The 26593-nt window shown below is 58.3% G+C and overlaps 3 protein-coding genes across 3 annotated transcripts; all 3 read left to right on the top strand.

The window, feature by feature from the left end:
* The first annotated feature begins 622 nt into the window (after positions 1–622).
* HOXA10 (homeobox A10) lies at positions 623–3109 on the top strand. Its single transcript, XM_056118438.1, has 2 exons — positions 623–1616; positions 2835–3109. Exons 1-2 carry the CDS (start codon positions 623–625, stop codon positions 3107–3109), a joined length of 1269 nt encoding a protein of 422 aa, XP_055974413.1.
* Positions 3110–9627: 6518 nt separating this feature from the next.
* On the top strand, positions 9628–11530 carry HOXA9 (homeobox A9). The gene is made up of 2 exons (XM_056118426.1): positions 9628–10210; positions 11292–11530. Exons 1-2 carry the CDS (start codon positions 9628–9630, stop codon positions 11528–11530), a joined length of 822 nt encoding a protein of 273 aa, XP_055974401.1.
* A 6948-nt stretch (positions 11531–18478) lies between these two features.
* On the top strand, positions 18479–20184 carry HOXA7 (homeobox A7). Its single transcript, XM_056118343.1, has 2 exons — positions 18479–18857; positions 19859–20184. The coding sequence occupies exons 1-2, from the start codon at positions 18479–18481 to the stop codon at positions 20182–20184; spliced, it is 705 nt and encodes a 234-aa protein (XP_055974318.1).
* Positions 20185–26593: the final 6409 nt, after the last annotated feature.

Here is a 26593-nt window from a genome sequence, read left to right as displayed (position 1 = left end):
AGCAAGTCTCTGCTACGTGCAGGGGAGAAATGTGGGCAATGTGGAGCTTCGGAACCGGTCTGGATTTCTCGGGGGCCCCAGGTGCCCTGAGTGCCAAGGCCGCCCCTTTGGTGGGGACAGTCTTAAGGTACTGCTGACTGGGAAGCGTCGATGACCCCGACGTGTCTCTCTCCCGGCTAGGAGTGCAGCGGGGGCCACTGCCGGGGCTGGCGCCCAAGCAGGGACTAGGAGCACCCAAGAGGGCGGGGGTGCACACCATAAACACCCCACTTGTTAATTGCGCGGGGCCCAAGGGCCCTCCAAACCGCCCTCGGGTGAGGACTCTAGCCCGGGAATTGGGCGGGGCGAGCCCTGGGGCCCGGCCCCCCGCCGGTTCCGCTGAGGCCGCCCCCGCAGCTCCCGGCCTTTGAGTCGAGGTGCGGGTGTGCGTCTCTCTGCCCATCAATACAGATTACATATTTATATCAATCGCGGGCTCGGAGGGCGCCCTCGGCGAGCGGCCCCGCGCCTACGAAACCAAACTGGGAGTGGTCGCGCGGAATCCCGAGCTCGGGATTGGCTGCGGGCGCCCGCCGCGGTGCGGGGGGATTGCTAATCGTATTCAGCATGTTTTGCACAAGAAATGTCAGCCAGAAAGGGCTATCTGCTCCCTTCGCCAAATTATCCCACAACAATGTCATGCTCGGAGAGCCCCGCCGCGAACTCTTTTTTGGTCGACGCGCTCATCAGCTCCGGCAGAGGCGAGGCCGGCGGTGGTGGCGGCGGCGGCGGCGGCGGCGGTGGCGGCGCGGGGGGCGGCGGCGGCGGCGGCGGCTACTACGGGCACGGCGGGGTCTACCTGCCGCCGGCCGCCGACCTGCCCTACGGGCTGCAGAGCTGCGGGCTCTTCCCGGCGCTGGGCGGCAAGCGCAATGAGGCGGCGTCGCCGGGGGGCGCGGGCGGCGGCGGGGGCCTGGGCCCCGGGGCTCACGGCTACGCGCCCGCGCCCGTAGACCTGTGGCTGGACGCGCCCCGCTCGTGCCGCATGGAGCCGCCCGAAGGGCCGCCGCCGCCGCCGCCCCCGCCGCCGCAGCCCCCGCCGCCGGCCACCGCGTGCTCCTTCGCGCAGAACATCAAAGAGGAGAGCTCCTACTGCCTGTACGACTCGGCGGACAAATGCCCCAAAGCCTCGGCCGCCGCAGCCGCCGCCGAGCTGGCCCCCTTCCCGCGGGGCCCGCCGCCCGACGGCTGCGCCCTGGGCAGCTCCGGCGGGGTGCCCGTGCCCGGTTACTTCCGCCTCTCGCAGGCCTACGGCACGGCCAAGGGCTACGGCGGCGGCGGCGGCGGTGGCGGTGGCGGTGGCGGCGGCGGCGCGCAGCAGCTCGGCGCCGGCCCGTTCCCCGCGCAGCCCCCGGGACGCGGCTTCGACCCGCCGCCCGCGCTCGCCACCGGCTCGGCCGACGCCGCCCGCAAGGAGCGAGTCCTCGATTCGCCGCCGCCCCCCACGCTGCCGTGCGCCGGGGGCAGCGGCGGCTCCCAGGGCGACGAGGAGGCGCACGCGTCGTCCTCGGCGGCCGAGGAGCTGTCCCCGGCCCCTTCTGAGAGCAGCAAAGCCTCGCCCGAGAAGGACTCCCTGGGTAAGCCGGGCGCGCTCCAGGGCCGCAGGCGGGCAGCGGCCCCCCGAAGGGGGAAGCGCGCCGAGTGGGCAGTGGCCACAGCCGCCCGCCGGCCTTGGCCCCGGCCGCAGGCAGCCTGACCTTGTGAACTTGCTTTTTAATATTTGGGCGTGGGGGCGCAGTGAAAAAAAAATTCATGTCCGGCTTAGCGCCCTGCACTCCACCAAGTCTTCCACGTTAGTCCCCGCTCACCCCGACTGGGGGGCGAGGACGCGCGAGGGGAGCCCCCCTCTTGGACGCACCCTGCTCTGTGCCCCCCGAACACCCCCAGTCGTGGCCTGGGCCCAGCCCGCGGGGCGCGGCGCGGCCCACGCGGGGGGGAGGAGGAGGAGGCAGAGAAAGTGGCTCACCCCGCAGATAGCGCGGATGTTTGTAAGGCATCCAAAATAAGCAGCCGCCAGCACCAATAAATAAGCCCATTAACTGGCGAAGTTCGAGTTTACGATCCCCCTGCTTTTTCAAAGTTGCTGGAGGGGCGGGAATTCTCCCTGCGGGGAGAAGTGGAAGGCAAAATCAGCCCTAACGCTCGGTGTCCGGGGCTGAGAGTGGGAGAGGGGCTTGTTCCCGCCCGTGGAACTTGGAGTCCCCCTGAACGCTTGTCCCGCGGCTCCTGGAGAGCCAGGATGGCTGGTCCTTGACCCCTGAGTCCATTTTCTTATGCTGCCCTCTGATGGGTCCCAAAGACTCCTTCTCCCTCTCTTCACCAAGGCCTTGCACAGCCAGAGGGTTGTATTACTGCAGCCATGCCCCCTACACCACTCCACTCCTAGTAAGCACCCCTTGCCCCCTGCCTGGGTGGCTGCAGGAAATGCTTGTCCTCCGTGGGGTGAGAAGCAAGGAAAGGCGTTAAGTTCAATATATACAACCGGCCTTGCCAGGCCCTGCCTGCTAGCAGCGCTTGGAAGCTTGGTGCTAAAACAGGTGTCTGGGGGAAATGTGGAGAAAGGTGCTGGGTGGGTTTGTAGCAAGCAAGATGGTTGACCTCCGGCCCACTCCTTCACGAACCTACCTTTTTTAGGGTAAAGTGCTCCTTTTCGGCCAAAGAAAGGAGGACCTGAGTCTGCATATGTGACTGAGGGCTCACCCCTCTTATGGCAGAGACCTCCCCGGTTTCCCCGCGCACGTGCAGCCTGTGAGGCTTCACTTTAACCTTCCCCCTCTTTTTCTCTTCCATGCCAGGCAATTCCAAAGGCGAAAACGCAGCCAACTGGCTCACGGCAAAGAGCGGCCGGAAGAAGCGCTGCCCCTACACCAAGCACCAGACGCTGGAGCTGGAGAAGGAGTTTCTGTTCAACATGTACCTTACTCGCGAGCGGCGCCTAGAGATCAGCCGCAGCGTCCACCTCACGGACAGACAAGTGAAAATCTGGTTTCAGAATCGGAGGATGAAACTGAAGAAAATGAACCGAGAGAATCGGATCCGGGAGCTTACAGCCAACTTTAATTTTTCCTGATGAAGCTCCAGGCAATGCTGGGTGGTTCTGTTTGGTTGTGTTTTGGTTTTTATTTTCCTTCCCCGCTTCCAGACAGCCGTTTCCCCTCTCTCTGTCTCCCAGCGGCCTCTGCCCAGGAACTCCACCTGTGCCGGAGCCCGTCCCTCCTCCTACACCCACCATCTCGCTGGCCATTACATCTGTGCAGGGCTGGTTTGTTCTGACTTTTTTTTTTGTTTGTTTCTTTGTCTGTTTGCTCGGTGTTGGTGTATATGTTGTCTTCTGGGGGAAAAAGCCATATCATGCTGAAATTCTATAAAGATAGAGATTGTTCTAAGTGTCATTGGTGGTTGGGATGGTGTACTGTCTCGGGGGTTCCATGGCTGGAAAAGGCCCCTGTCCTCCCCAGTGGAGCTGGTTTCCTGCAAGGGGGGGGTGGTTTTGGGGGTGGCCCTGAGCAAACCTAGCCGGAAGGCTGAGGTTCCTTTGTAGGCGCTGAGGTGTCTGGCCTGAGGTCAATGGTGCAGGGAGCCGTGAGCAGGCTAGTTGCCTGGAGTGCTGGGCTGTATTTAATCAGGGGATCCAGGCCCCTGGCTTTCTTTTTCCTTTCTTCCTTGGCAAAGAGAAGGGCTTATAGGCATGGTCATCCAGGTTGGCATAAGGGCTTGACTTGGCAGATTGGAAAAATCAAGTGAGTCAGATTATTCTTCTCTTCCTCTAAAAGCTGTCTCAGCTTTAAAAGAAAAAGAGAGAGAGAAAGAGAGAGAGAATGACCAGGAGAAGGAAGCTTCTCTTCCAGTTTGTGTAAGGTCATGCATTTCGGAACTAAATTATTTCACTTACCTCTGAGTTTCCCTATCTTCCAACTATAAATAACCTAATGTCGTTTGGTTTGTACATGCGGATTGAGTGGATTTTTTTTTATCATTAAATAATCGTTACCAGTGGTAACAGGCGACAAGCACACCACAGTTCTCCCAATCTTGTGGAGGTTTTATTTTTTTAATTTTATTCCTTTTTCTTTTCTTTTTCCATTTTTTTTCCTTTCCAAAATTCATGGAAGCCTAGGAGGGCTGGGCAAGAGGAATAGACTAGAGAAGGGAGACATTGTTTGGGTTTCCTTTATACTGTGAAGTTACATGCATAAAAGGGTGAAACCTGTAGGTGCAGAAAAAAGAAAAAAAACTATAAATACAAATCTGTATAAATGTCTATTATTATGAAAAATTGCCAATCTTGTTTTATGCAAATGCATTCTATCGTTATTATAAATGTTAGTTCTAGCTCTATTTACTTCTAATCTTAAATCAGAATAAATTAATATTGTATTGCTGCTGTGCGTGGAAAAAAAAGACGATGTTTATGTTCTTATAGAAGAATAAAAGCTGTGGAATGAAGCTTTTAAATTTTACCTCATTTTTTTTTTACTTCTTATCTTTACCTTCCACTTTATCCCGTCCACCACTTTTACAACAGGAGGACTACCCGCGCCCCCTGCAATTACTTTAGGCATCTATTTAAATATTACCTAGACGGTCGTAATTTGTCTGGGCCCTATAGCCCTGGTGCCTTAAGGTTTGTCGGCTTTTGTTCAGTTTTATGACTTGCTAGTATATCTGGATTGTGGCTGTCTTGGACCGGTGGTTTCAGTTGAGAGGGGAGCTGCATAGACAGAGGAAGCTAAACAGGATTTCTTTCGGGAGCCCCAGGAGGCTTGCAGAGGCCGATCATTTTGTGGGTCCCCTGGTCCTAGATCACCCCCAGCCGAGGATCCCGGGGAGCAGGCTGGGCGCACAGAGAGCCCCTAGCGTCCGCAAGCGGCGGTTCGGTATAGACCTCGGCCTGGCTGCATGCACCCCACCCCCCACCCCCCAACCCGTCTTCCCGGCAAGGCCTCCCCCACCTGGACGCCCTCCGCGGGGCCACGCGTTTCCTGCTCGCGGGGGGGAGGGGGCGCCGCCAGGGGGAGGGGGCGCGGGTGCGCGCGCCCCGGCTGGCTGGCGGGCGGGGAGGGAAAGAGGGGGAGAGCGAGTGGCGCGGCGCGAGCGCGGGAGGCCGCGGCCAGACTGGGAACCCGGCTGCTGGCACGGCGAGATTGGGGGCGGCCGCGTGCGCCGCGCTCGCCCCGCTCCAGCTCCCTCGCTCTCCTCCACCTTCCCTCCCTCTTTCTCCCCGGTTTACCTTGCCGGGGCCGGTGGCTGCGCCCGCCGGGTGGCCCCGGCGGCGGCGGCGGCGGCGGCGGCGGCGGCGCGGGGCGCGCGGTGGCAGAGGCGGGCGCAGGTTGGCGAGGGGCCGGGCCGGGCGCGATCTGCGGGGTTCTCGCTCGGCGACGGCAGCGGTGGCGGCGCAGTGGCGGCGGCGGCTGCGGGCGAGGCAACCCCGCGCGGGCAGCACCAGAACTGGTCGGTGATTTAGGTAGTTTCCTGTTGTTGGGATCCACCTTTCTCTCGACAGCACGACACTGCCTTCATTACTTCAGTTGAAATCGTCTGCAGGTACCCGTGCGCGCGTGGGAGCCGACCGGGAGGGACATTCAGGCCCGAAGAATGCCAGGCCCGCGGTGGCAATCTCGGCTTTCCCCCCTACCCGCCCCCCAGGCGCAGAGGCCTGGGCGTTTCCCCTTTCTCAGCGCTTTGCCAGGGCTGCTGGCCTCACGGTCCCACTCCCACCTGGCCCCTGAGCAGGTACGGTCAGGTTAGCTGCGGCATAGCGGACCGCGGGGGCGTGGTAGGAATTCTGGGCCCCAGGCCATTCAAGGTCAGGGGCGAGCTCACTTGCGTCTTGGGCCTCCACTGCTCCAGGCCTGCGCCGGGCTGGCTGGGACTCTGCCTTTCTCCCGCCGGACTGCAAGACCCACCAGATACCCATCCAGGAGAGGAAGGAGGTCAGGAAGGACCCTTTTATGGGTGGACATGCAGGCTAAACTAGGTGGACAGGGCTGACAGGGGCGGGGGTCCAGGCCCTGTCACTCACCTTTCTTCCTGGAAGTGCCTCTGCTGCCAGGCATCGCCTGCCTCTGACTTTCTTCCTTACCTCTGGCCTTCCCTCCTTCCTTCCTTTTCCCAAAACCCTTCTTTTTGGGACGTCTTTCTTTCCTTTTATTTATTTTCCTTTCATTGTCAGAGTCTCTGTGTGTCTTGTTTTCGTTTTATCTCCACTGCCTTCTCTTCTCCCCAGCCTTTCTCTCCACTTCGTTGGTCCCAGAGATTCCTGGGGAGCATTTTGGAAGAGGGGGTCTCATTTGCCTTTGCCCACTGGAGGAAGGGCTTGCGAGGCTGCTGTCAGGGTTTGTGCCCCCCCCCCCCCCCCGCCTGGTGCGCGGCTGTACAGACAAGGCCTCGGTTATGATCACGACCGGGTGGCGGCGGCCTTGCGTTCTGGGCTTACCCGGCTGGTCCGTAACAACCAAATGGAGCCAGTGAGAGGGCACGGGGGAGTGTCTGTGCCTTCTGGGAGGGCTGGGAACCCTTTGCCAGCCTCCTTGGGGGCCTGAGGCTGGGACCCAGGCTGAGGCCCAGCCTGGCTAGGGAGCCTGATCGTGCAGGTAACTCAGTCAGGAACTTTCCTCTGCTCCATGGCCTGTGGGTCCCACCTGGGCTTTGACTGCTATAAGGAAGCCCCTATTAGGGTCCAGCTTAGTGGCTGGAGGGTCAGTTGCTTCTGTGGGGTTTACATTCTGCTAGTTACAGCATTCTTGCCTGGCTGAGTGCAGGGACAGAGGCCGCTTCCCAGGGCTGAAGAGTTTCCCATAGTAGGGAACAGGAAATTCAGATGCCAGCACCACTGCAATACAAACTTGAGTCTTTGTTTCAAGTTGGGCTACCGTGGGACTGTAGCCTTCCCAGGCATGAAAACAACCTCCAGCTCCCCGGCAACCCCCAACACGCACTATCTAGGCCTTCAGCTCTGGCCCAGCCAGGCAGCGTTTCCTGGCTCCTGGGGTCTGCGGCCTGCAGGGTAGGAGCTGCTTCCATGCTTCCATGGCTCAGACCGGCACAGGCGCCTCTGCCATTTTCAGGACCCGGACCTGAATCTTGGATTTTTAGAACCCTGAAGTGAGAAGGGAGAAGGGGCAGTTCATAGTTCCATTAATTTATAATTTCTTGATTCACACGCAATCCCTTTTACTTCTGAAATAAAAGCAGATGCCAAAGCCTGAATATTCCCTCCCCAGACCTCTGAACTGGAGAGAGATACTGTCTCAGTTTTGTGATTCCCCCCCTTTCCCCCCCTCCCCGAAAAGGCTCTGGTAATAACTGTTTAGCATTCAACGCCTGCTAATTGAGTGGGAACCTTCTTATTTGGGATATGGGCTGGGAATTTGAAATGAAATCTATTTGAAAGCAACAGCCTTTTTATTTGTTTAAAAATATACTACTAATAATTAGTGTCTTCTTACACAAAGTGGGAAAGTCAGCCAGGCGTGGTGTCCAGTCCATTTGCAGACAAGAACAATTAGGAGCCAAGGCCTCCTCCGGCTCTATTTTTCTTAATGAAAATTTTCAGAAGCTTCTCCAACTGCCCACTATTTGGGACACCTTAGGTTGAAGTGGGGGTGGGGTTGAGGCGGAGGAATTTACCGGGAAAGGAAAAGATGGGAGGGGGGTAGGCCAGAGGGAGGGGGGGACGGCACCGGGGACTGGCCACGTCGGAGTTCATTGTGTCGGCCACTTTCCTCTTCCGCCTGCCCGGGGCCGACTGGCGAAGAGGCTCCTGGCTGGGCGCCTAGCCTCGCTCTGCAGCCTGGCTCTCAGGGAGTGACATTGGAGGGTCCTTGCCCCGGGAGGGGGCATGAGGGGGGGAGGGGTGCTGGCACTGTTGGTAAGGATGGAGGCCAAAAACGGCAATGGAAGCCCCCAGGCAGCCCGCCCGCGCCGCCAGGGTAGTGGGCTAATGAGAAACACTCTTGCAGGCACAGTGTCCCCACGTGAATTTAATTACCCCGTTTTTAGGACCCGCGGCTTTCTGGTGCGACCGGGAGTGGGGTTTTCCTTCCAATTAACAGAGCGGCCGCAGCTTTTAATTTACTCTTGAAAGACGCTGAGGCGTGAGAAATAGCCTCTTCAATCCGACCAAACTAAGGGACGCGAGTCTAGTCAAAGCCCCGTGCCCCTCCCCGTGTTAATGTGTAGCCCTGGCCTTGAGCCGCGGTCGCAGCGCTCCGGTCCCGGCGCGCCTCTGCAGAGCGCGCGGGCCGACTGGGCGACCGAGGCGGGGCCCCGGGTCTGGTACGGGGAGGGAGATTGGCGCCCCCGAAGGACTCGCCAACTGGGTGGAGACGGGCTGCCCAGCTGGTGAGGGCCTCTCTCTCCTCTATCGGGGTCTCAGGCAGGGCAGCCGTTATCCACACGCCGACTTTCCTTTGCATTCGTGCGGCGGCCTGGCGCTTCAAACACAGCCCGTAGGGCCCGGGAGCGGGAGCGTGAGGGGGCTGCGTGCCGGCTGCGCCCACCCGGGGCTGGGCCTCTGAGCTGTGAGCGCGCGCGCTTGAGCTTGGGGTCCGACCGGGCCGCAGGCGCGGGACCCACCAGGCCCTGCAATCATCCTCCAGGATGCCTGGCCGCTGGGTCCCTGGCGGTTCCCTCGTGGGACCCTCTGTGGAGGCTCGTAGGCGAATTGGGGAGCTCCCCGGGCGCCCTGCAGCTCCAGGCGGGCAGGTTTCAGGGACCCACAACGGGAGGTGCCCGCTCGGCGGCCAGTGCGCCGGGCCAGGGACGGCTGCGGCGGCGGCTCCGTTTGGGACGGACGCTGCGTTGAATTTGACTTTTCGCGGCCGGCCGGGGTAAACTCGCATCTCCGGGGACTGCAGGGATTATTTACAGGGGTGCCGCCAACCAAACACAACAGTCTAATTTAACCTTTCCAAGTCCTCATAAATTTTTACAGCTGGGAGCCACGGCCAGGCAAACGAATCTGTTGGTCGTTTCCAACTTCCCACCAGTCCGTGTAGGCTTCTGAAACAATAACTCCTTATGAAATATCATAAATATAGATTTAAATACAGTAGAGCGAGCATGCGATTGGGCTGCCTTTCTTTCTTTCTTTTTTTATGGCTTCAATTATTGTCTAATTTTATGTGAGGGGGGCTCCGCTGGCCGCAGTCGCGCGCGCGGGCCCCGCGCCTCGCTGATGGCGTGATTAATTGTGATATAAAATAGTCCGCTTAAGAAGTGTGTGTCTGGTGGTGGCCGTGGGAGGGGAGGGAGCACGGAGGCAAGGCCAGATTTGATCTTTTAATCTTCGTTGGCCACAATTAAAACAAACCCGATCGCGGAGCGCCGCGATCCCTTTGCATAAAAACATATGGCTTTTGCTATAAAAATTATGACTGCAAAACACCGGGCCATTAATAGCGTGCGGAGTGATTTACGCGTTATTGTTCTGCTGGGCGGGCACGTGACGCGCGCGGCCAATGGGGGCGCGGGCGCCGGCAACTTATTAGGTGACTGTACTTCCCCCCTGGTGCCACCAAGTTGCTACATGAAATCTGCAGTTTCATAATTTCCGCGGGTCGGGCCGGCCGGGCGCGGGGCACAGCCATGGCCACCACCGGGGCCCTGGGCAACTACTACGTGGACTCGTTCTTGCTGGGCGCCGATGCCGCGGACGAGCTGGGCGCCGGCCGCTATGCGCCGGGGGCCCTGGGCCAGCCCCCCCGGCAGGCCGCGGCGCTGGCCGAGCACCCCGACTTCAGCCCGTGCAGCTTCCAGTCCAAGGCGGCGGTGTTCGGCGCCTCGTGGAACCCGGTGCACGCGGCGGGTGCCAACGCGGTGCCCGCGGCCGTGTACCACCACCACCACCACCACCACCCCTACGTGCACCCCCAGGCGCCCGTGGCGGCGGCGGCGCCGGACGGCAGGTACATGCGCTCCTGGCTGGAGCCCACGCCCGGCGCGCTCTCCTTCGCGGGCTTGCCCTCCAGCCGGCCTTACGGCATTAAACCTGAACCGCTGTCGGCCAGAAGGGGTGACTGTCCCACGCTTGACACGCACACTTTGTCCCTGACTGACTATGCTTGTGGTTCTCCTCCAGTTGATAGAGAAAAACAGCCCAGCGAAGGCGCCTTCTCCGAAAACAATGCTGAGAATGAGAGCGGCGGAGACAAGCCCCCCATCGATCCCAGTAAGTGTCTCCTCCCTCCACCACGGCCGGCCGCCTCCTCCACGCCGGCCGCCCGGATCTGCCGGCCCGCCAGCTTTCTCTCTGAAGCCTGCTGTCGTCCGCGGCGCTGGGCGCCTCCTGCGCACCGGCCGGGAACCCGAAGTGGATGTTTGGGACGCCACGGAGAGGGCCCCCACGTCCAGAGAGCCGTGACCAGCGGGCCCGCCGGGCTCGGAGGGGGAGGGGAGGCGAGGCGGCTGCTGCGGAGAGAGGGGGCGGGGCGGGCGCTTCGGGCCGAGCCAAGACCAGCCGCCCCTCGCCTTGGCTGCCGGCGACCAGGACACAGACACTTGGGGCCGTTCTTCGAAAGCAGCGCGGCAGACAGAGCCTTTTGTACGGCTACAAGGTCCAGGAGCGGCGGCAGCAACTCCAGCTGGGCCGCCGGACTCGGAAAGCGGGGCAAGAGCCCCTCCACCTCTTGCCTTCAGCCAGTGGCGGCGTAAATCCTGCCCAAGAGGAGGCTGCCGGCGACCGGGCCACGAGGGTCCCCATGCCAGATTATTTCAATAAACTGGAGGAGTCATGAGTGGGGCCAGCCTGGCACCTAGGGCTGCCCCACGTGCGGGCCTTCTCAGCTCCCGTGGCCTTCCAGGGAGGTCAAATAAGGAGCGTGTGGGGGGGAGTAGAAGGGAAGTTGGGGAAGGGGAGAGGTGCAGAGGAGGCAGCGGGGGACAGAGGCAGGGCAGTGCTGAGCCAGGGTGGCTGTGTCACCCTGGGCATCCAGGAGGAGCCGTTTTTTCAAGTTTCACTCTTTACACTGTGCAGAGTGGGAGGAAGAAGAGGTGGGGACAGGGGGATAGAGGAGGAGAAAGGAGGGCCTTGCAGGGGAGGGGACAGCGAGATTTTACTGCGTGCAATTGTAAGTGACCGACACTGCATCGGTCTGCCAGGATTCCATTGTGTCGGAGGAGGCTCCGTCGCCTTCCTAACCCATTCGGCAGCGTCCAGCACTTTGGCCGAAGACCGCAGGAGGCTCCTTGGACCCCCAGGATGGGGGGGTCCTTTTTCAGCTAAATTCCTGTCTCTCTCATCCCCTCCGCAGGTAACCCGGCTGCCAACTGGCTCCATGCTCGCTCCACACGCAAGAAGCGCTGCCCCTACACCAAACACCAAACGCTGGAACTGGAGAAGGAGTTTCTGTTCAACATGTACCTCACCAGGGACCGCAGGTACGAGGTGGCCCGACTGCTCAACCTCACGGAGAGGCAGGTCAAGATCTGGTTCCAGAACCGCAGGATGAAAATGAAGAAAATCAACAAGGACCGGGCCAAGGACGAGTGATGTGCCACTGCCCTGGAGGAGGGGAGAGTTCTTTTAGAAAAGCTAGAGCAAGAGCGAGCTCCAGAGGGAGAAAGGACGCCTTCTCCCCTTCTCCCCTCTCCCATCCCCACCCCAGCCTCCACCCCCAACACAAAGCGGCTCTAACCTCAGGCCTCATCTCCCTTGGCAAGCCACTGGGCTAATTTCCTTGGCCTGCTGCTTTGATGGAGGAGGTATTGTACGCTTTCCATTTTCTCTGAGATGAAAACACACACACACAAACACACACACACACACACAAAAGGGCATTGGCACTGATGGTTGTGTGTGCTATCTTGTATATATTGGGGGGAAGAATCTACCTGTTCTGACTTCAAACAAGCAAACAAGCAAACAAAAAAAACTACCTTTTTATAATGCACAACTGTTGAGAGGCGGGCTGTATAGTTTTTAGTCTGTAGTTAATTTAATTTTCTCTTTGTGAGGCAGAGTGGTCTGCCTAGATACTTGAACACTGTTTTATTGTGGTAATTATGTTTTGTGACTCAAACTTCTGTGCCGGGTGACAAACCCGTTGTGATTGTGAAAGCTAGAATTCAATTTGAACTCAGGTTGTTTATGAGGGATGAACAGTTACATAGAGTATAGCTCTGTAGTGGGATATGTCTTCTGTATAACTAGGCTGTTAACCTTTGATTATAAACTAGCTGTAAGAATTTCCCAGCGAAACAAACAACAAAAAAATTTAAAGGATTATTTGGGCCACATTAATTCATGGTTTTCTCCACTTTTATAACGCAAGCAATTTCGTGTCTACATGCTTCTATGCTTGTCTTGTCCGTTGTATATAGAATTCGCACATTAAAGAAAAAGTAATCAGATGAGCTTGAATACTGTGTGTTGCACCAAACAGCAAGAAAATGTGGAGCTATACATATGTGCAGAAGGTTACTACCTATGGTTTACGTTTACTTTTAATTGGAGGGGGGAATGAATGCTTCTTGTAATGGAATTAATTTTATTGATAATAAATTATACACTCTGAAAACGCCATCGGGCTACTGTAGATTTGTCCCCTTGATGAGTCTGGGGTTCTCACCAGGCTGAACATACACTGTATATTCTGCAATAGTTACCTCAAGGCCTACTGACCAAACTGTTGTGTTGAGATGATATTTGACTTTTTGCAAAATAAAATATATTGATTCTTTTCTATTTTTTTTTTTTTGCGGATCAGCTCTTTGCACCTTCTTCTGGGGGCTGGGGAGCCTGGGTACACTTTCAGGGTGGGGGGGGTCGCCACAGGGGTGGAGGTGGAGGAACCTCGATTTTGCTCATGGAGGGCTTCAGGACCGGCAGTCGCCGACCAGCGCGGGCTGGCCCGGGTGCTCCAAACCCGCGGCTCGGCTCGCAGCCCCACGAACCGCCCAGCAGGGCTGGGAAACGCAAGGGGCACAGAGGCCTGACTACCGCTTTGTGGCGGCTTTCCGGGCGGTGGAAAGCCTCGGGATTTGGACTGGGGTGCCTGCTACCACCGACCAGAAGCAGTGCAAGTCCGCCTTTTCATTTGGTGGCCCCAAAATGTCGGGAAAAAAACGGTGCAAGTAGATTTCAAGAAAATTCCAGGGCCTTCCCAGACAAAAACGATAAGAGAAGGCTAGGGGGGCTTCCGCCCCCCTCCCCAACGAAAGACGCCAAGTTGAGAGCGTGCCTCCTCGGGAGGGAAGCAAGAGCGAGTCCTTCAGGACAGACATTTGGGGGAGCGGGGGTGGATGAAGCCCTGCGTCCCAGCACCCCGAGGCACCTGGAGTCCCCTCAGTGTGCCCAGGACATTCTGGGGCCTGCATCGCGCGCCCCTAGCAGAGCCCATGAAACCGAGGAACCCCAAGCGCCATAAAAGAATATGAGGGCTGTTACGTTTATAGGGTGTAAAGGGCTCCGGGGGAAGGCCGCTGCTTCTGAGGCGCGAGTGCCTCTGCGTGGCGCGTTCAACCTCAGCGCCCCGGTTTTCTTTCTTAGCCCGTCGCCCAGTCACCCCCACCCGCCCGCCAGCCGTCTCCCGCAAAGTTCTCAAAATTCTCACGCGTAAAAGGGGAAACGGGGCGCGGGGCGGGGGTGGATGGCGCGTCCCGCGGCCCCCGCCCCCACCCCGCCGCCAGGTTGGGACGCCCTCTGTTGTTGCAGACAGAAGGAACTTCAAAGACTGGGCAGTAAGGGTGTGCCATAAAGGCCGGGTCTGCGAACTGTCTGGAATTCGGCCCTAATGAGTTTACAACTGTCCAGCCCCAATTAAGATTTTCCACCAAAGCCCTTTCATTTGTTTGCTCTGTCTGCTGCCCATACAGCGGCTGCGGAAACAGCTCTCTTTTATGGGCACAGCGCTCTCGGCAGCGTCGATTCCGGGCTCCATGTATCCCCCTCCCCCATCCCGCACCCACCCACCCACCCACCCTGGGCCCTGGGGCCTCCGCCGGCTTTTGGAGTTGGGTGCTGGGGACCGGCTGCCAACGAAGTTCAGGCCGGCGGGCGGGCCGCAGTGCGGCGCGGCGACCAGCAGATGGCAGTGTGGCTCCACGAAAGACGCGTCCGCGCCGCCATCTCCCGCCGCCCGGCCCCTGCAAAGTTCCTAAGATGTCGACTTGACTCGAGAAAAAAATCCCTTTCTGGAATGGGAGCCGCAGCTTTGAATGAACAACTGTTGTCTATTTTCGGTGCTACTCACGCCGGGCCGGACGCCGGGGCCGGGAAGGACGCGGCCGGCGCTCCCGGACCTGGCCCGCTCCCGCCCCGCGCCCGCGCCCAGGGCAGAGCAATGCGGTCCCGTGGCTGAGCGCCCGCCGCCGGGCTGTGGCCCCCACCGCGGGGCCGCTCGGGGATCCCCGACCCCGGCCCGGCCCGGCCCCGGGGCAGCGGGATGCACGGAGAGCCCAGCTGAGCCGCGGACGGACCCAACCGCTAAGGCCTACAGCCCCGAACTTGGTGACGCCCCCCATCCCCGAGGGGGTGCCGAGGGCAGACGCTGAGCTTGGGAGCCTGCCCTGGCCCCAGACGCCCCCAGAGGATGGTCGGGCGGGTCGGCACCCCTTCAGGCGAGTCGGGATCCCGCGGCCTTCAATATATGATAATAAAATCAAGCGAAGGCAAACGGCGCGTAAAGACGGCTCTTGATAACTGTCTAGTGTGGCTCTGAATACGGACAGGCCACGGCGTGGGGCAACCCCCGGGGGATCGACCTGGACGTTTAAACGAGATGTGATAGGGAAAAGAACGCGAATAACATTCTGGCTCGGGGAGGGAAACTGGGCTTTCTGCTTTAGCCGCTGACAGTCCTGGTCAGCCGCAGTTCTGAGGAGGTGCTGACCGGAGGAGCGAGGGTATCCTCGTCCAGGCCTGGACTGTCCCCAGCCCGGGCCGACATCCTTCCCTGGAGCTTTCTGCCACCCTGAGGTGCCCTGAGCTTGGAGCAGGGCATCAGCCCAGGGTGCGAGTTGGTTTCCCAGGGAAAACGCACCAGAAGTCATGCAGAGCCGGTTTGGGAAACGCCAGTAGCCGCGTGCGTTTATTTGGGCTGCGGCGGGGGACTCTGCCAAGCCCACAAAATGTTTACAACCCACATCTCCGTTCTGTCCACGCTGTAAACCCAGGCCATCGAAGGGGGGCTTACACCACAGGGAGTCGTTTCTCTCCTCCACTTCATTCCTCTGCTCTTTTCTTCTGAGCCCACGGGCCGCTAGGCTATCTCAGACAGACGCCTTCTTAATTATTTCCTTCTATCCTATACACTATTTTCGCCGTCTCTACTGGAAGAGGGTCTTAGAGCTTGCCCCTGAGAGCCGCTGCTGGCTGCCTTTTCTGGGCCAGATATTAAACTCGATTTGTGTCGATACTAAGCGATGAAGCACCGGGCGGCTGCTTCTCACTGAGGGCGAGGCCGCAGGTAGGTGCAGGCCGCTGGGTCCTCAGAGCCTCCAGGGCTGCGGGGCGGGGGGCCTGGCCTGCCCTTGGCCGGAGGCTGGCGCCCTGGGAACCGCCGGTCTGCAAACCGCCCAGACCAAGCCGGGCGCCGCGAGACTCTGCCGGTCCTGTTGGGTTGGGGATGGTTCTGTCCTCACTGCCGGGTCGGGGATGGTCCCTGGATGGATGGACATGGAGCGCAGGGCGCGCAGGGCGTGCAGGGCGCTGGTGCAAACCCTCCTCCGTTTGCTGCCCTGACCTGGGTTTAATTTCTCAGCTGAATTTCAGTATTGAGCATTTCTTTGATAAGAGAGATGCGGGGAAATGCATTCCTCCTGGAGCTGTGCTGCAGAAGAACGACGGAGAACATCTTTATCTGAGGACAGAGGGGCTGGGGAGAAACCCGCATCACTGCACCCGCGCTGAACAAAGCGTCAGTCAATATTATTTATTTTATAAATGATAATCCTATTTAATTCAGAGCAATTATGTTCTCAACACCAAAGAAGTGGGAAATCAGTGGCTGGCAAACACAGAATTCAAGAGGCCTGGGCAAACGCCTGACTTTGGCCTTTTTTGTTTGTTTTAAATAAAACCCAGCCACCAAAGGCAAGAGGGGAGAGGGCACCACAAAAATAAGAGGGAAACACGGGTCGCCGCCGCGCCGCCAGCCAGTCTGCCTTGGGCCTGGGCAGCCGAAGCTGGGCAAGCGGGTCAGGATCGCCTTGGCCGCGCCGCCAGACCACTTGGCCCCGCGCCTGGCGCTCCGCACCCGCCAGTACTAGCGAGCGTGGCGGGCTCCGGGCCCTGCAGGCAGACGCGCAGCTTCTTTCCGTGACCGCTCCCCACTCCTCTTTGGAGAGTTTGGGCTCCCCCGCAGGTTCTGCTGTTTTTAAAAGTGGTCTCGGGTGGCCGCTCCAGCCGCCGGAGTCTAGACAGACAGCGGCGGCCGAGCCTTTTTCTTCACGTCTTGCTCTGTGTCACCCCAGCAACAATTTATTGGTCTAACGCTGTCTAATTCCACCTCTTTGATCTCCTCGCCTTTTTCTTGTTTGTTTCGTCTTCCTTTAACTTTCCTAGAATTTTTTTTTAATTTCTTGCCAGAGAGTAAAGCAGTTGGGAATATTTTGGGGTTCTTTCTTCCCTTCCTAGCTGACCCCCTACAGTTCCGTCAGGACAGGGAGACTATATCCTCCTGAATTCCATAAAGCACATCCCAGATCTTGCTTCCTTTCCCTGGAGCTCCTTTATGGTGTGTGTATGGGGGGGCGTCAGGCACCCACCTGCCAGAGACTGTCCCCCTTCCATGCTCACCCCTTGGTTCTCCCCTAGGAAGGAGCTGGGGCGCTGCTGCATCCGGGTCTGAATCAGTGCCTTTTGTGCTCCTAAGACCCCCTGAGCGGGTGTGCTGAACAGGGGGCGGCCTGGACCCTCTGAACGTGATGGGAAGTGCTTTGTACACAAGAAACCAAACTCTATAATTTAGGGGAGAATTTCCGGGGCAATTCCATTGTGAGGTCCGGTTTATGGTGTGCAATCGAGCTGAGCAGTAAAAAGACGGACTGACCTGGCCTCTGCAAGCCAGCGGGCCTGGGCAGTTTATGAGGCATTTAGGGATAAAGTGAACCCCATCACCTTCCACCCAGCGGTAGGGTGGGTGACAAGGGCTTCACTGGTCCAACCCTGCTCAGGGCTGGTGCCTGAGAAGGTAAGCTGCTCAAGCTGGGGGCCTGATGGGGAGGAAAGCAGTAAACTGGGCACCTCATTTTCTGTTAGCTTAGAAAAGAGAAGCTACTGGATAAGGGCTGTCAATTGGGAAGAGTCCCCCCACCCCACCGGGTTCTTTAGGGGGGGGTCTACAAAAGAATCGGAAATCTATCATGCCCACAATCTCCAGGCACCCTAACCCCCTACTCCTGCTCCCCTCCAAACTGACCCTCCCACATGGACTGCTAAGGGCGGTAAGAGTTGGTGACGGCCCTGGCAGAACCATGGCGAGGGCTACCAGAAACGGCACGGAGTCTGGGGGTACCTGGAAAGGTGTAGGGCCCGAGGTTCTTGCAAGCTGCGGGGCAGAAACTCAGTCTCCCCTGTTCCACGGGGCGCAGAAAGCACAAGTGCCCAGCCCTTTCTAGGGACCAGGACAACTAAGGTGCTCAAGCGCAAAACCCACAGAGAGCCTGCGGGGCCCTGCGGAGTCAGGAGGAGGGAGGGGAAATGCACGTTAATAAATCTGTTGGCAAATGAGGCTCATTAATAGATAAATATTTCACTGCTTCCTTTAGGGCGGATAAACAGTGTGCCGCTGATTAAGGAAAGGAAGCCAGGCGACTTGGACTTTATTCGAACCACATGGTTCAGGTTTGCGGTGGCGCTCCCGCTGCAGCTGGAGGCGACCCCCGGGCCCGCCCCATCTGGTTTGGAGTCCGAGCGGGCCGATCATACCCCCCCCACCCCGCCCTCCGCACCTCCAGCGAATCTGAACGCGGGAAGACGCGGGCACGGGCGACGCGCCCCGAGCCCGAGACTCGCCCACTAGGACCGCGGGGGTCGGGCAGGAGCTGGGAGCGCGGATGTCCTCCGCGGCCTGAATCTGGGAGCAGGAAGAGGTCCCAGCTGGCGGGGTCCAGGGTTCGGTCGATGGCCAGGGGGAGCCGGGCCGAGCCGGCGGCCAGGCCCGCGGAGGGCCGAGCGCTCCCGCGGAGTCCCGGGGCTCAGCTCGCGGGTCCCGCAGGTCGCGGCGGGCCAGCGCGGCGCGGCCAGATTCGTTGGCTACATATTTGAGCCTCTTCCCCTTCCATTCTAGGCGGCCGCGGGCCCCGCCGAGCGAGACCACCTGTGAGGGCGGCCGAGATTGGCGGAGGCGGTCATGTGGGCGGTCACGTGCTGCGGCGAGCTCCGTCCAAAAGAAAATGGGGTTTGGTGTAAATCTGGGGGTGTAATGTTATCATATATCACGCTACCTCGTAAAACCGACACTGAAAGCTGCCGGACAACAAATCACAGGTCAAAATTATGAGTTCTTCGTATTATGTGAACGCGCTTTTTAGCAAATATACGGCGGGGGCTTCTCTGTTCCAAAATGCCGAGCCGACTTCTTGCTCCTTTGCGCCCAACTCGCAGAGAAGCGGCTACGGGCCGGGCGCCGGCGCCTTCGCTTCGACCGTGCCGGGCTTGTACAATGTCAACAGCCCCCTTTATCAAAGCCCCTTCGCGTCCGGCTACGGCCTGGGGGCCGACGCCTACGGCAACCTGCCCTGCGCTTCCTACGACCAAAACATCCCGGGGCTCTGCAGTGACCTCGCCAAAGGCGCCTGCGACAAGGCGGATGAGGGCGCGCTGCACGGCCCGGCCGAGGCCAATTTCCGCATCTACCCCTGGATGCGGTCTTCAGGTAGGCGCCGGGCCGGGCCGGACGCGGGGCGGGCGGCCGGGCAGGCGGCGGGGCGCGGGGCGCGGGGCGCGGGGCGCGCGGGGGCCGGAACGCGCCGAGCGCCAGTGCCGAGCGAGCGGGCCGTCTGGGCGCCCGCGGCCCCGTGACTCCCGGCATCGCTCGCTGCCTTTCTGGTTTTAATTAGAGCCGAGGCGCCATAGCGTGGAGCGCCCACAGCATTGTATGTAAATGAGGCTCATAAAACTTTTTATGGCCCAATTAATGGGTTCGATCCTCGTAAATTTATTTAACTCCATTTGTCTTGGAAATGTAACATTAAGTTTGTTCGCGACGCTCGCTTCCCCTCTCTCTCCCCCTCTCCCCTTTCTTTCCTCTCCCTTCTTCTTCCTTTTTCTTTCGCTCTGGCTTTTCTTTCTACAAAGCGGGGACCGCCTAGCCCATCAGGGCTCCTCCAAAGCCCCAGTGCCAGGGGCCCCTGGAAAGCGGGGGAGGGGGGGTCACGGGGGGCCAGGATCGGGATCCTAGAGGAAGGGCCGAAGATGGGGGCACGAGCTGCTGGGGAGGGAAGGCGCCCTTGGATTGTGGGCGTCGGAGGATGGGTCGCCTCCCAACCACCCACCCCAGGCCTGGGAAGGGAGCTGGGGGTCGGCTGGCTCGTCCAGCAACGAGAGCCCACTCGCCCACACTCGATATTTACAATTTCCCTTTGTCAGGGGGAAGCAGACATTGTGGGAGCCTAGCCGGCTGGAAAGGGCGGTTGTAAAATTGGGGTCGGGAGCTTCCCTCCTCCCAGAGCTGTCTGAGGGGCTGGCACCGCAGTTGGGATCTGTCCTGACGGTCCGCTTGCTCGGATGTTTCCAGCTCAGTTCCCAGGGCCCGCGCTGCGGTGGGAGATGCTGGGGTCTGCGTGGACGGTGTGGGCTGGGGGTCCGGCAGCCTGGCTAATGCACTGTCCTATCTGTCGGTGTCTTCCGTCGCTATGTCCCCTTGTGTGCACGCAGGGCCCGACAGGAAGCGAGGCCGCCAGACCTACACGCGCTACCAGACGCTGGAGCTGGAGAAGGAGTTCCACTTCAACCGCTACCTGACGCGGCGGCGCCGCATCGAGATCGCCCACGCGCTCTGCCTCACCGAGCGCCAGATCAAGATCTGGTTCCAGAACCGCCGTATGAAGTGGAAGAAGGAGCATAAGGACGAGGGGTCCGCCACGGCCGCGTCCCCTGAGGGCTCCGCGCCCCCTGCCGCCACCGCAGCCACTCCTGCCACCGAAAAGGCTGATGAGGAAGATGAGGATGAAGAGGAAGACGACGAGGAAGAGGAGGAATGAGGCACCCAGTTGGGGCCTCCTGGGCTGCACTAGACAGTCAGCAAAAGCGTCTTGAGAGACTCTGATTTTATTTGCAAAAAAAGGGGAAAAAATAAAATGTAAAAAAAAAAATTACCCCAGTCCTCACCCATACCCTATCTCCCCTAGTACCCACACCAGATTCCAACTTTTATGTACCGAGCAGCCACCTAGACTGGGTCCTCCTGGGGATCCCCTATGTTTCCTTCCGAAGACCCCCAACAGACACCCCTACGCCCCAGGCCAACCGGCTCTGCACTGGTACGGCTAAAATACTACCTAGCACAGGCCTCCATGAGAGGCACCCCCAAACTACCTATGGGTCCAGGCCAGTGGGCCTCCACTCGCAGGGAGCCCAGCGTGTCCCAACACTGGCACCCAGCACCCCCCCCAATACCCACAAGGACCTGACTCACTACTACCTATTCACCCCAAACTACCTATTTTGTGCTTGCTGGCTGCTTGCTACCTAATGTCGGCCCCTCCCCAGCCAGGGCCCTATTCCTTCCGGCCAGCTTTTGGGGTCTCTGAGACTGTGCTGGGAAGGTGCTGGGTTTTTGGGGACCAGGGCATTGGCTTGTATTTAAATTGAGTAATAATAATATATTTATTCCAAAGCATTCTAAGTGCTGCAACCTAGAATCCCCTTCTCCTCTGGCATGGGCGCCCCAAATGTAGGCCCCATCATACCCCACCTCTGGAGGGGAGCATTCCTAAGCTAGCTGCAGGCCTTTGGGTTTCCTTCCCCCTTCTTGGGACTGCAGAGGTGCTCCCAGCCTCCTTGCACCCTCTCCGGCCATGTTCAATATGTATACCCTGAGGTTTCCTACAATAGCAAATGCTGTATATTTGAACAACTTCTTTGTGTCATTTATATAGTCTCAGAGCTCATTTGTAAGACTGTCTTGACTTGGGAAGGATGTGTTAATGGGGTTACTTTGGAGCATGGTGTGTTGTCTTGAGCTAATTGTAGCGGGTGGGGCAGGCAGTGCCCTCCCCAGTGCCCCTCATCCCCGTGTTGTCCTGCGTCCCCCTCATACGCCTCACCTCTAGCGTGGGTTTCCCGGATCGGGAAGTTCCCGTCTGACCCAGCTAACCATGTTTTATGTAACAGAAAAATAAAGATGCTTGATGACAAAGAAACATGGATTGCTTTATCTCCGGGCAGAAAAGAGAGGGTGGGCTTGGGAGGGTGAGCGAACCCTGGCCAGAGGCTTGGGATGCGGACATGAAGGGCTGAGCATGTCCTGAGGTAGGCTGTCCGTGTATCAGTGTATGTGTTGCTGGAATTACTTTTTGTGCCATTTTTTTTAAATGTGTGGATTTGTGTATTGGTATGTGTACCAGTACACAAATTTTATGTGTGGGAGTGTGTATTTTTTCTTGGGTTCATAATTACACTTCGGGATCCACAATGGAGTGTATGTTTTGGGGAGAGTGTGCATATTTGCATATATGCGCAGAAGAGAATTTTATCCAGTATTTGTTTCTGTGTATAAACATCTCCCAGAGCCCAGGACCTTCTGTTTAGTGGATATTTTATAGTGAATGCACCTCTCTGCAAAATTCAGTGAATTCCATGAACACACCCCAAATCCCCCCTTTCTCTGAGGCTTTGAGGTGAGAAAAGGCGATTTCCCGAAATTGAGCTCTGTGTAGTCTCTGTGCCCTGAACCTGTCTTCAGGGAAGGAGGTGGAACTTAGGGTTCCCATCCCCCGCTGCAGAGTCTAGCACTGCTACTGAGGGGTCCAGAGTGGGGGGGTACCTTACAGGGTAAGAGGCACCAGACTCAAGGCTGGAATCCTTGGACGGGTATCCGCCAATATGCGAAAATAAGGGGTAGACAGCTTGGACCAGCACGGGCTAGGTGGGTGAAGGCCAGGACGCTAGTCTCCTGCCAGGGCTGGGCTGGCTTCTAGCACTTTTATTATAAACCTGGCCCAGCGGGTCTGTGAAACCTGCGGCCCCCAAGTCAGGCGGTCTCCGTGGGTAAGATGGCGCCGGTGTAAGAGCTGCCTCCTCTTAGTGATGGGGAAAGGGTCATAAATCCGTTGTTGTTTATGAAAATTTACAACTTTGCAATACAACTTTATGAGTTGTTCGGCCCTTCCATTGGCCGCTGTCGGTCATGTGGATGGGAACCGTGAACATGAACTTTTTTATAATTTCCCTTGCGAGAATAGAGCCGCATTCTTTTGCTCCACTCGGTCCTGCCTGCTTCGGAGCTCTCTGCCTTCCAGCCCGGCTCGGCTGCGCTTTGTCCCGGCGATGGCGAGCGAGGCGAGGCCCCGGCCCAGGCCGACCGGGCCGCTCCCGCTGGAGGTGGGGCGCGCTGGGCTCCAGACGCCGCGCTGCGCGCCTGGCAACCTGGCTAATTTCCTGCGTCCTCTGGCACCGGGAAGGAGGACGGTTCGTCTCCACGGGCAGCTCAAGCGACAGCTGTCAGAGGGGCAGGAGCTTCTGGAGCCGCCATCTGAAGGTGAGACATGTGGGGAGACCGGAGCAAAGGTGGTGAGCTGGCAGCGGGAGTCTGTGGTGCTGGCAGAGGGCACCTGGGGAGGCTTTGAAGAGGGCACATGGTCACCCTCACCCACATTTACCCGTTCAATCCCCCCAACCCCACTCACTTTACACCTCTTTCCCTCCCTTCCTCTCGTCCCTGGCTTAGCCAAGGCAGTAAATGCCCATCTTTCTTCAGTGGCACAGCGCCCTGGCACAGATGCAGGCTCTGAGGTCTCCCTCCCCTTCCCAGCTCCCTCTCCGAGCCCCAAAGGAAGTGTCCCTGCACCCTCGCGACCCTCTGGGGTCTGCATTTCTTCCACCCACCCACCCTTATTTATGATTCAATTGTTTGAATGGAATTATCCAACAACTGGAGACAGTTCCCGACTGGGAAGGTGGGAAGAGGTGAGGGCAAAGGATTACTGGACTCGACGGGTCCCTCCAGGTTTGTGGGTTTGTGTCGGGAGAGGAAGGTGGCACGGTGAAACAAACAGGCAACTTACTAATCGCGGCGGAGCCCTTTGCTAAGGGCCTGCGTCCCTTGGAGGGCTCCGATGGGTGTGAGCGGAGTCTGTGCGCCGGGGGAGAGAGCAAAGCGGTGCGCGGGTGAGACTCTGCGGTGGATGGAGGAGAGGATGGGGTTAAATCACTGAGTGTTGCTTGGCGGGAAGTTTCGGTGTCCAGGACCGAGTCCTGTTTGTTGCAAGTGGCAGGGGCACTCAGCTAAGGCTCAAGGAAGGACGCCCACCGAGTGTGGGCGATAGGGGGACCCCCGGACCACAACCTAGATCTGGATGCAGGGACTGGCGACCGCTCGCCCCTCCTCGCAGAGGCGCGGTGACCGTTTTACTGCCCGGCAGGAGGCGCGGAGCGCGCCACGGGGGCGTCGGCGGGAAGTGTCCGTGCGGTGGCACAGACTGTGACTTGGAAGTGGTGCTTCTCGGCCAGATTGGTCCCGGGGGCTTCCCCGGACAGCGCTGAGAAACCTTCATGTGGTCGGGGGATCGGAGTTCTTTTTATTTATTTTTTTTTATTTGCGTTTTGCCTTGAGCAGTTGTTTTCCCGTTTTAGGAGAATGCTTGTGCGCGCACTGGGTGGGTGGAGGAACGACCGTGGGTGTGGGCGACGTGCACCCGCGCGGTGGATGCGCTCGGGCCGGATAAAGCGACGCATTTGCATCCCCGGGCCTCGGGCGGCCTGACTGCGGCTGCCGCGGGCCGATTATTTATTGCGACCGCGCCGGGCGCTCGCTGCTGCCACGCTGTGGCCGTCGCCGGGACCAGCGCCAGTCACAGCCCCGCGTCGTGCAGCCTGGCGCGACTGCTGAGCGAGCCGCCCAGAGCTTCCCCAGCAGGCCGTGGAGAGGGGGGAGAGGGAGGACCCGAGGGGCGGCCTCCCGGGGTCCGACGGGCCGGGAAACCCTGCCGCCTTGTCCACCCGCCCTGGCGGCACTGGACGCCGGACTAGACTCGGGCCTGGCCCCCGCGCCCCAGCACCATGGAGACTGGTTGCACAGGCCGCCTGGCACGGCACGGCTGCCTCTGTCCAAACTGCGCGTCCCAAGGCGCCCCGGGGGGCGCAGGCTGGTTCGGGGGACGCGTCCACCCTGGGATTTGGAAATCGGAGAGAGCACTTGTAGACCCGAGGCCTGCAGGGCCGGCTCTGGCGAGGAAGGCAGGCGGCGGGCGCCTGGCAGGGCCCCGCACACGCAGAGGCCGCACCTGTGTGCTCTGGGCGCTGGCCTGGGCCAGAGGGCCTGACGGGCGCCAAAGGGTGGCCTTGCAGGGGCCCCCGCAGACACCAGCCGCTCGCCCTTCAGGCTGGCAGAGCTCAGTGGGCAGCCCAGGGACAGAGCGGACGGGAAGTCTTGCTCTCCTCCTGTCCCCGCCTTGAAGAGTAACTGAAAGGTAAGTGGACTTTTTGTGTGGCTTTGACCTAGAAAACAGAGTCGTGGCGGCCATTCTCACATCCCAAGAGGGGCTCCCTCCAGCGTCTGGGGCGCTGTTCTTGTCCGAGTCTCTCTCTCTAGATAGATCTCTATATATCTATCACTATATAGATATAAATACATATACATATGGATGTATATGATTAGAGAAATAAATTGGGCAGCTGCCAACATGATATGACCCAGCCTTGGCTAACACATAGAGGTTTCCATTTAATAGATTATTTTCCACCGTAGCGCCTATAGAAGCCAGAAATTATATTTTATAAATATACATGGAAATTAGGGAAATTAGCTGAGAAATCAAATTCTTTCATTGGCTGGGACAAATATTAGACCGATGACTCAGGTCAAATCATAACAAATAATAATAGTTGGAGTAAGCAGCCAATAGCCGGTAACAGTGTGTGGGACCTGGAGGAACGAAGCAGAAATTATAAATATCGACATTTATCAATATGTCCAAACGGTTATATTTATTCTTTGTAATAACTTGCTTGAAATCACTGTCAGCTGATGGTCTTGTTGGAGAAACAATAACTCAAACAGGGTTTTCTGTCAGTGTGGTTTAAAAACAAAACAATTTCCTTCTTAATATTTTGACTCTTTGAGTTTTCATTTTTTCTCCCTACAGCTTGTCTTCCTTCCCTAACAAGTGAGGGGGAAATGTTCAATTCTAGCCTCTCCCGCCAGGTTCTTCTTTAATACGCAAAGGAGGAACTTTCTGGCTTGGATTGACCTGGGTGCGGGCTTCTGAGCAAGCCCTCATCCCTGGACAGCCAGGGTTCTAAGGGTACAGGCTACTACTCTAAGGAGATTGAGCTAGGGAGATTGCTCTTGCATTTTTTTTTTCCTTAGGGGGAAGTGAGGACAAGGCAGAGGAGGGATTAAAAAGCAAAGAAGAGACTAAAAAAGTCCTTGGCAAATTCCTCAAGGGGCATGGCCAGCTCCCCAACCCTGAACCCACTCCCTGTTCTCATCAGTTACACAGACCTTATAAACACCCTCCGGAAATTCAACCCAATCGTATAAATAGTCTTTCTTCAAACTCCACAGAATGGAGGATTGTAAAGCTAATTCAAGGGGTTTTACAAGCCCCACCAATACAGTCATAAAAATGCCACTGGAAAGATATAACATTTTACAAAATGAGATTGATCCGGGCGCTGTAAAAGTCAACTCTCACCAAGGCACCCTTCTCCTTCTCCGACAAGAGAAAAGCCCAGGACAGGCTTTTCATGTTCTAGTTGGAGAAGGCTGGGCCTGGGACAGTGGGAGCAGGAGAAAAGAAAGGCAATTGGGCCCGGTTTTGGAGCTGGTGAGCTGAAACTCCAGGTTCTGGAGCAAGTGCTGGCAGCATCCCCCACGGCAGCCTCCCCACACAGTCCCAGAAGGGCACGAAAGAGGGCACACCCAGGACCCTGGAAACCCAGTGCATCAATTACCCCCCACGGCCTTGCTAGCTGGCCTCTGTACGGGGTTGGACCTTGGTAACCTGCGCCTTTGGGATGAGGACAATGTCCACATCTGCATCCCACTCTGCTCTGAGCAGTCTGGTGGATGAGGGGGAGTCTCCCGGGCTCTGGGCAAGGGGAGAGGACCCAGGGAGGCAGGGCTTCAGAGCTCAGCTCCCAGCGCCGCCTCTGGAGCTCCTCTCTTAGCGAAACCACTGGTTTTGGCCTCTGGGTTCTTGGGTTCAGAAAGTACAGGGAGGACTCAGAGCTGGTGGAGATGCTTTGAGGGCAGGCGGGCTCTGGCCATTGGACGGAAGCCCACTGGAACTCCCGCAGATGAGGAGTTGGTGGTGATGGAAGCGGGGTGGGCAGGAAGAGGTGGTGGTTGGACTTCGTCCTGCTCAGCTCCAGGTGAGCCCTGTGCACTGGACTGCCAGGCCCAGTCTCCCCATTGCATCCCCACCCCCAGTGGGAGTGGGGAAGGGG

The sequence above is a fragment of the Sorex fumeus genome, unplaced genomic scaffold (genome assembly GCF_029834395.1).
Source record: "Sorex fumeus unplaced genomic scaffold, SorFum_2.1 ptg000037l, whole genome shotgun sequence".
Taxonomy (NCBI): domain Eukaryota; kingdom Metazoa; phylum Chordata; class Mammalia; order Eulipotyphla; family Soricidae; genus Sorex; species Sorex fumeus.
Note: the sequence above shows the minus strand (reverse complement) of the source record. Positions and strands in the feature narration are given on the sequence as shown.

Bases quoted from the DNA above. Each gene is read 5' to 3' on its own strand.
- HOXA10 (XM_056118438.1), top strand. From the start codon at position 623: ATGTCAGCCAGAAAGGGCTATCTGCTCCCTTCGCCAAATTATCCCACA. The intron at 1,617-2,834 runs GTAAGCCGGGCG...CTTCCATGCCAG, and splicing joins GCCCGAGAAGGACTCCCTGG to GCAATTCCAAAGGCGAAAAC.
- HOXA9 (XM_056118426.1), top strand. From the start codon at position 9,628: ATGGCCACCACCGGGGCCCTGGGCAACTACTACGTGGACTCGTTCTTG. The intron at 10,211-11,291 runs GTAAGTGTCTCC...TCCCCTCCGCAG, and splicing joins CAAGCCCCCCATCGATCCCA to GTAACCCGGCTGCCAACTGG.
- HOXA7 (XM_056118343.1), top strand. From the start codon at position 18,479: ATGAGTTCTTCGTATTATGTGAACGCGCTTTTTAGCAAATATACGGCG. The intron at 18,858-19,858 runs GTAGGCGCCGGG...GTGTGCACGCAG, and splicing joins CCCCTGGATGCGGTCTTCAG to GGCCCGACAGGAAGCGAGGC.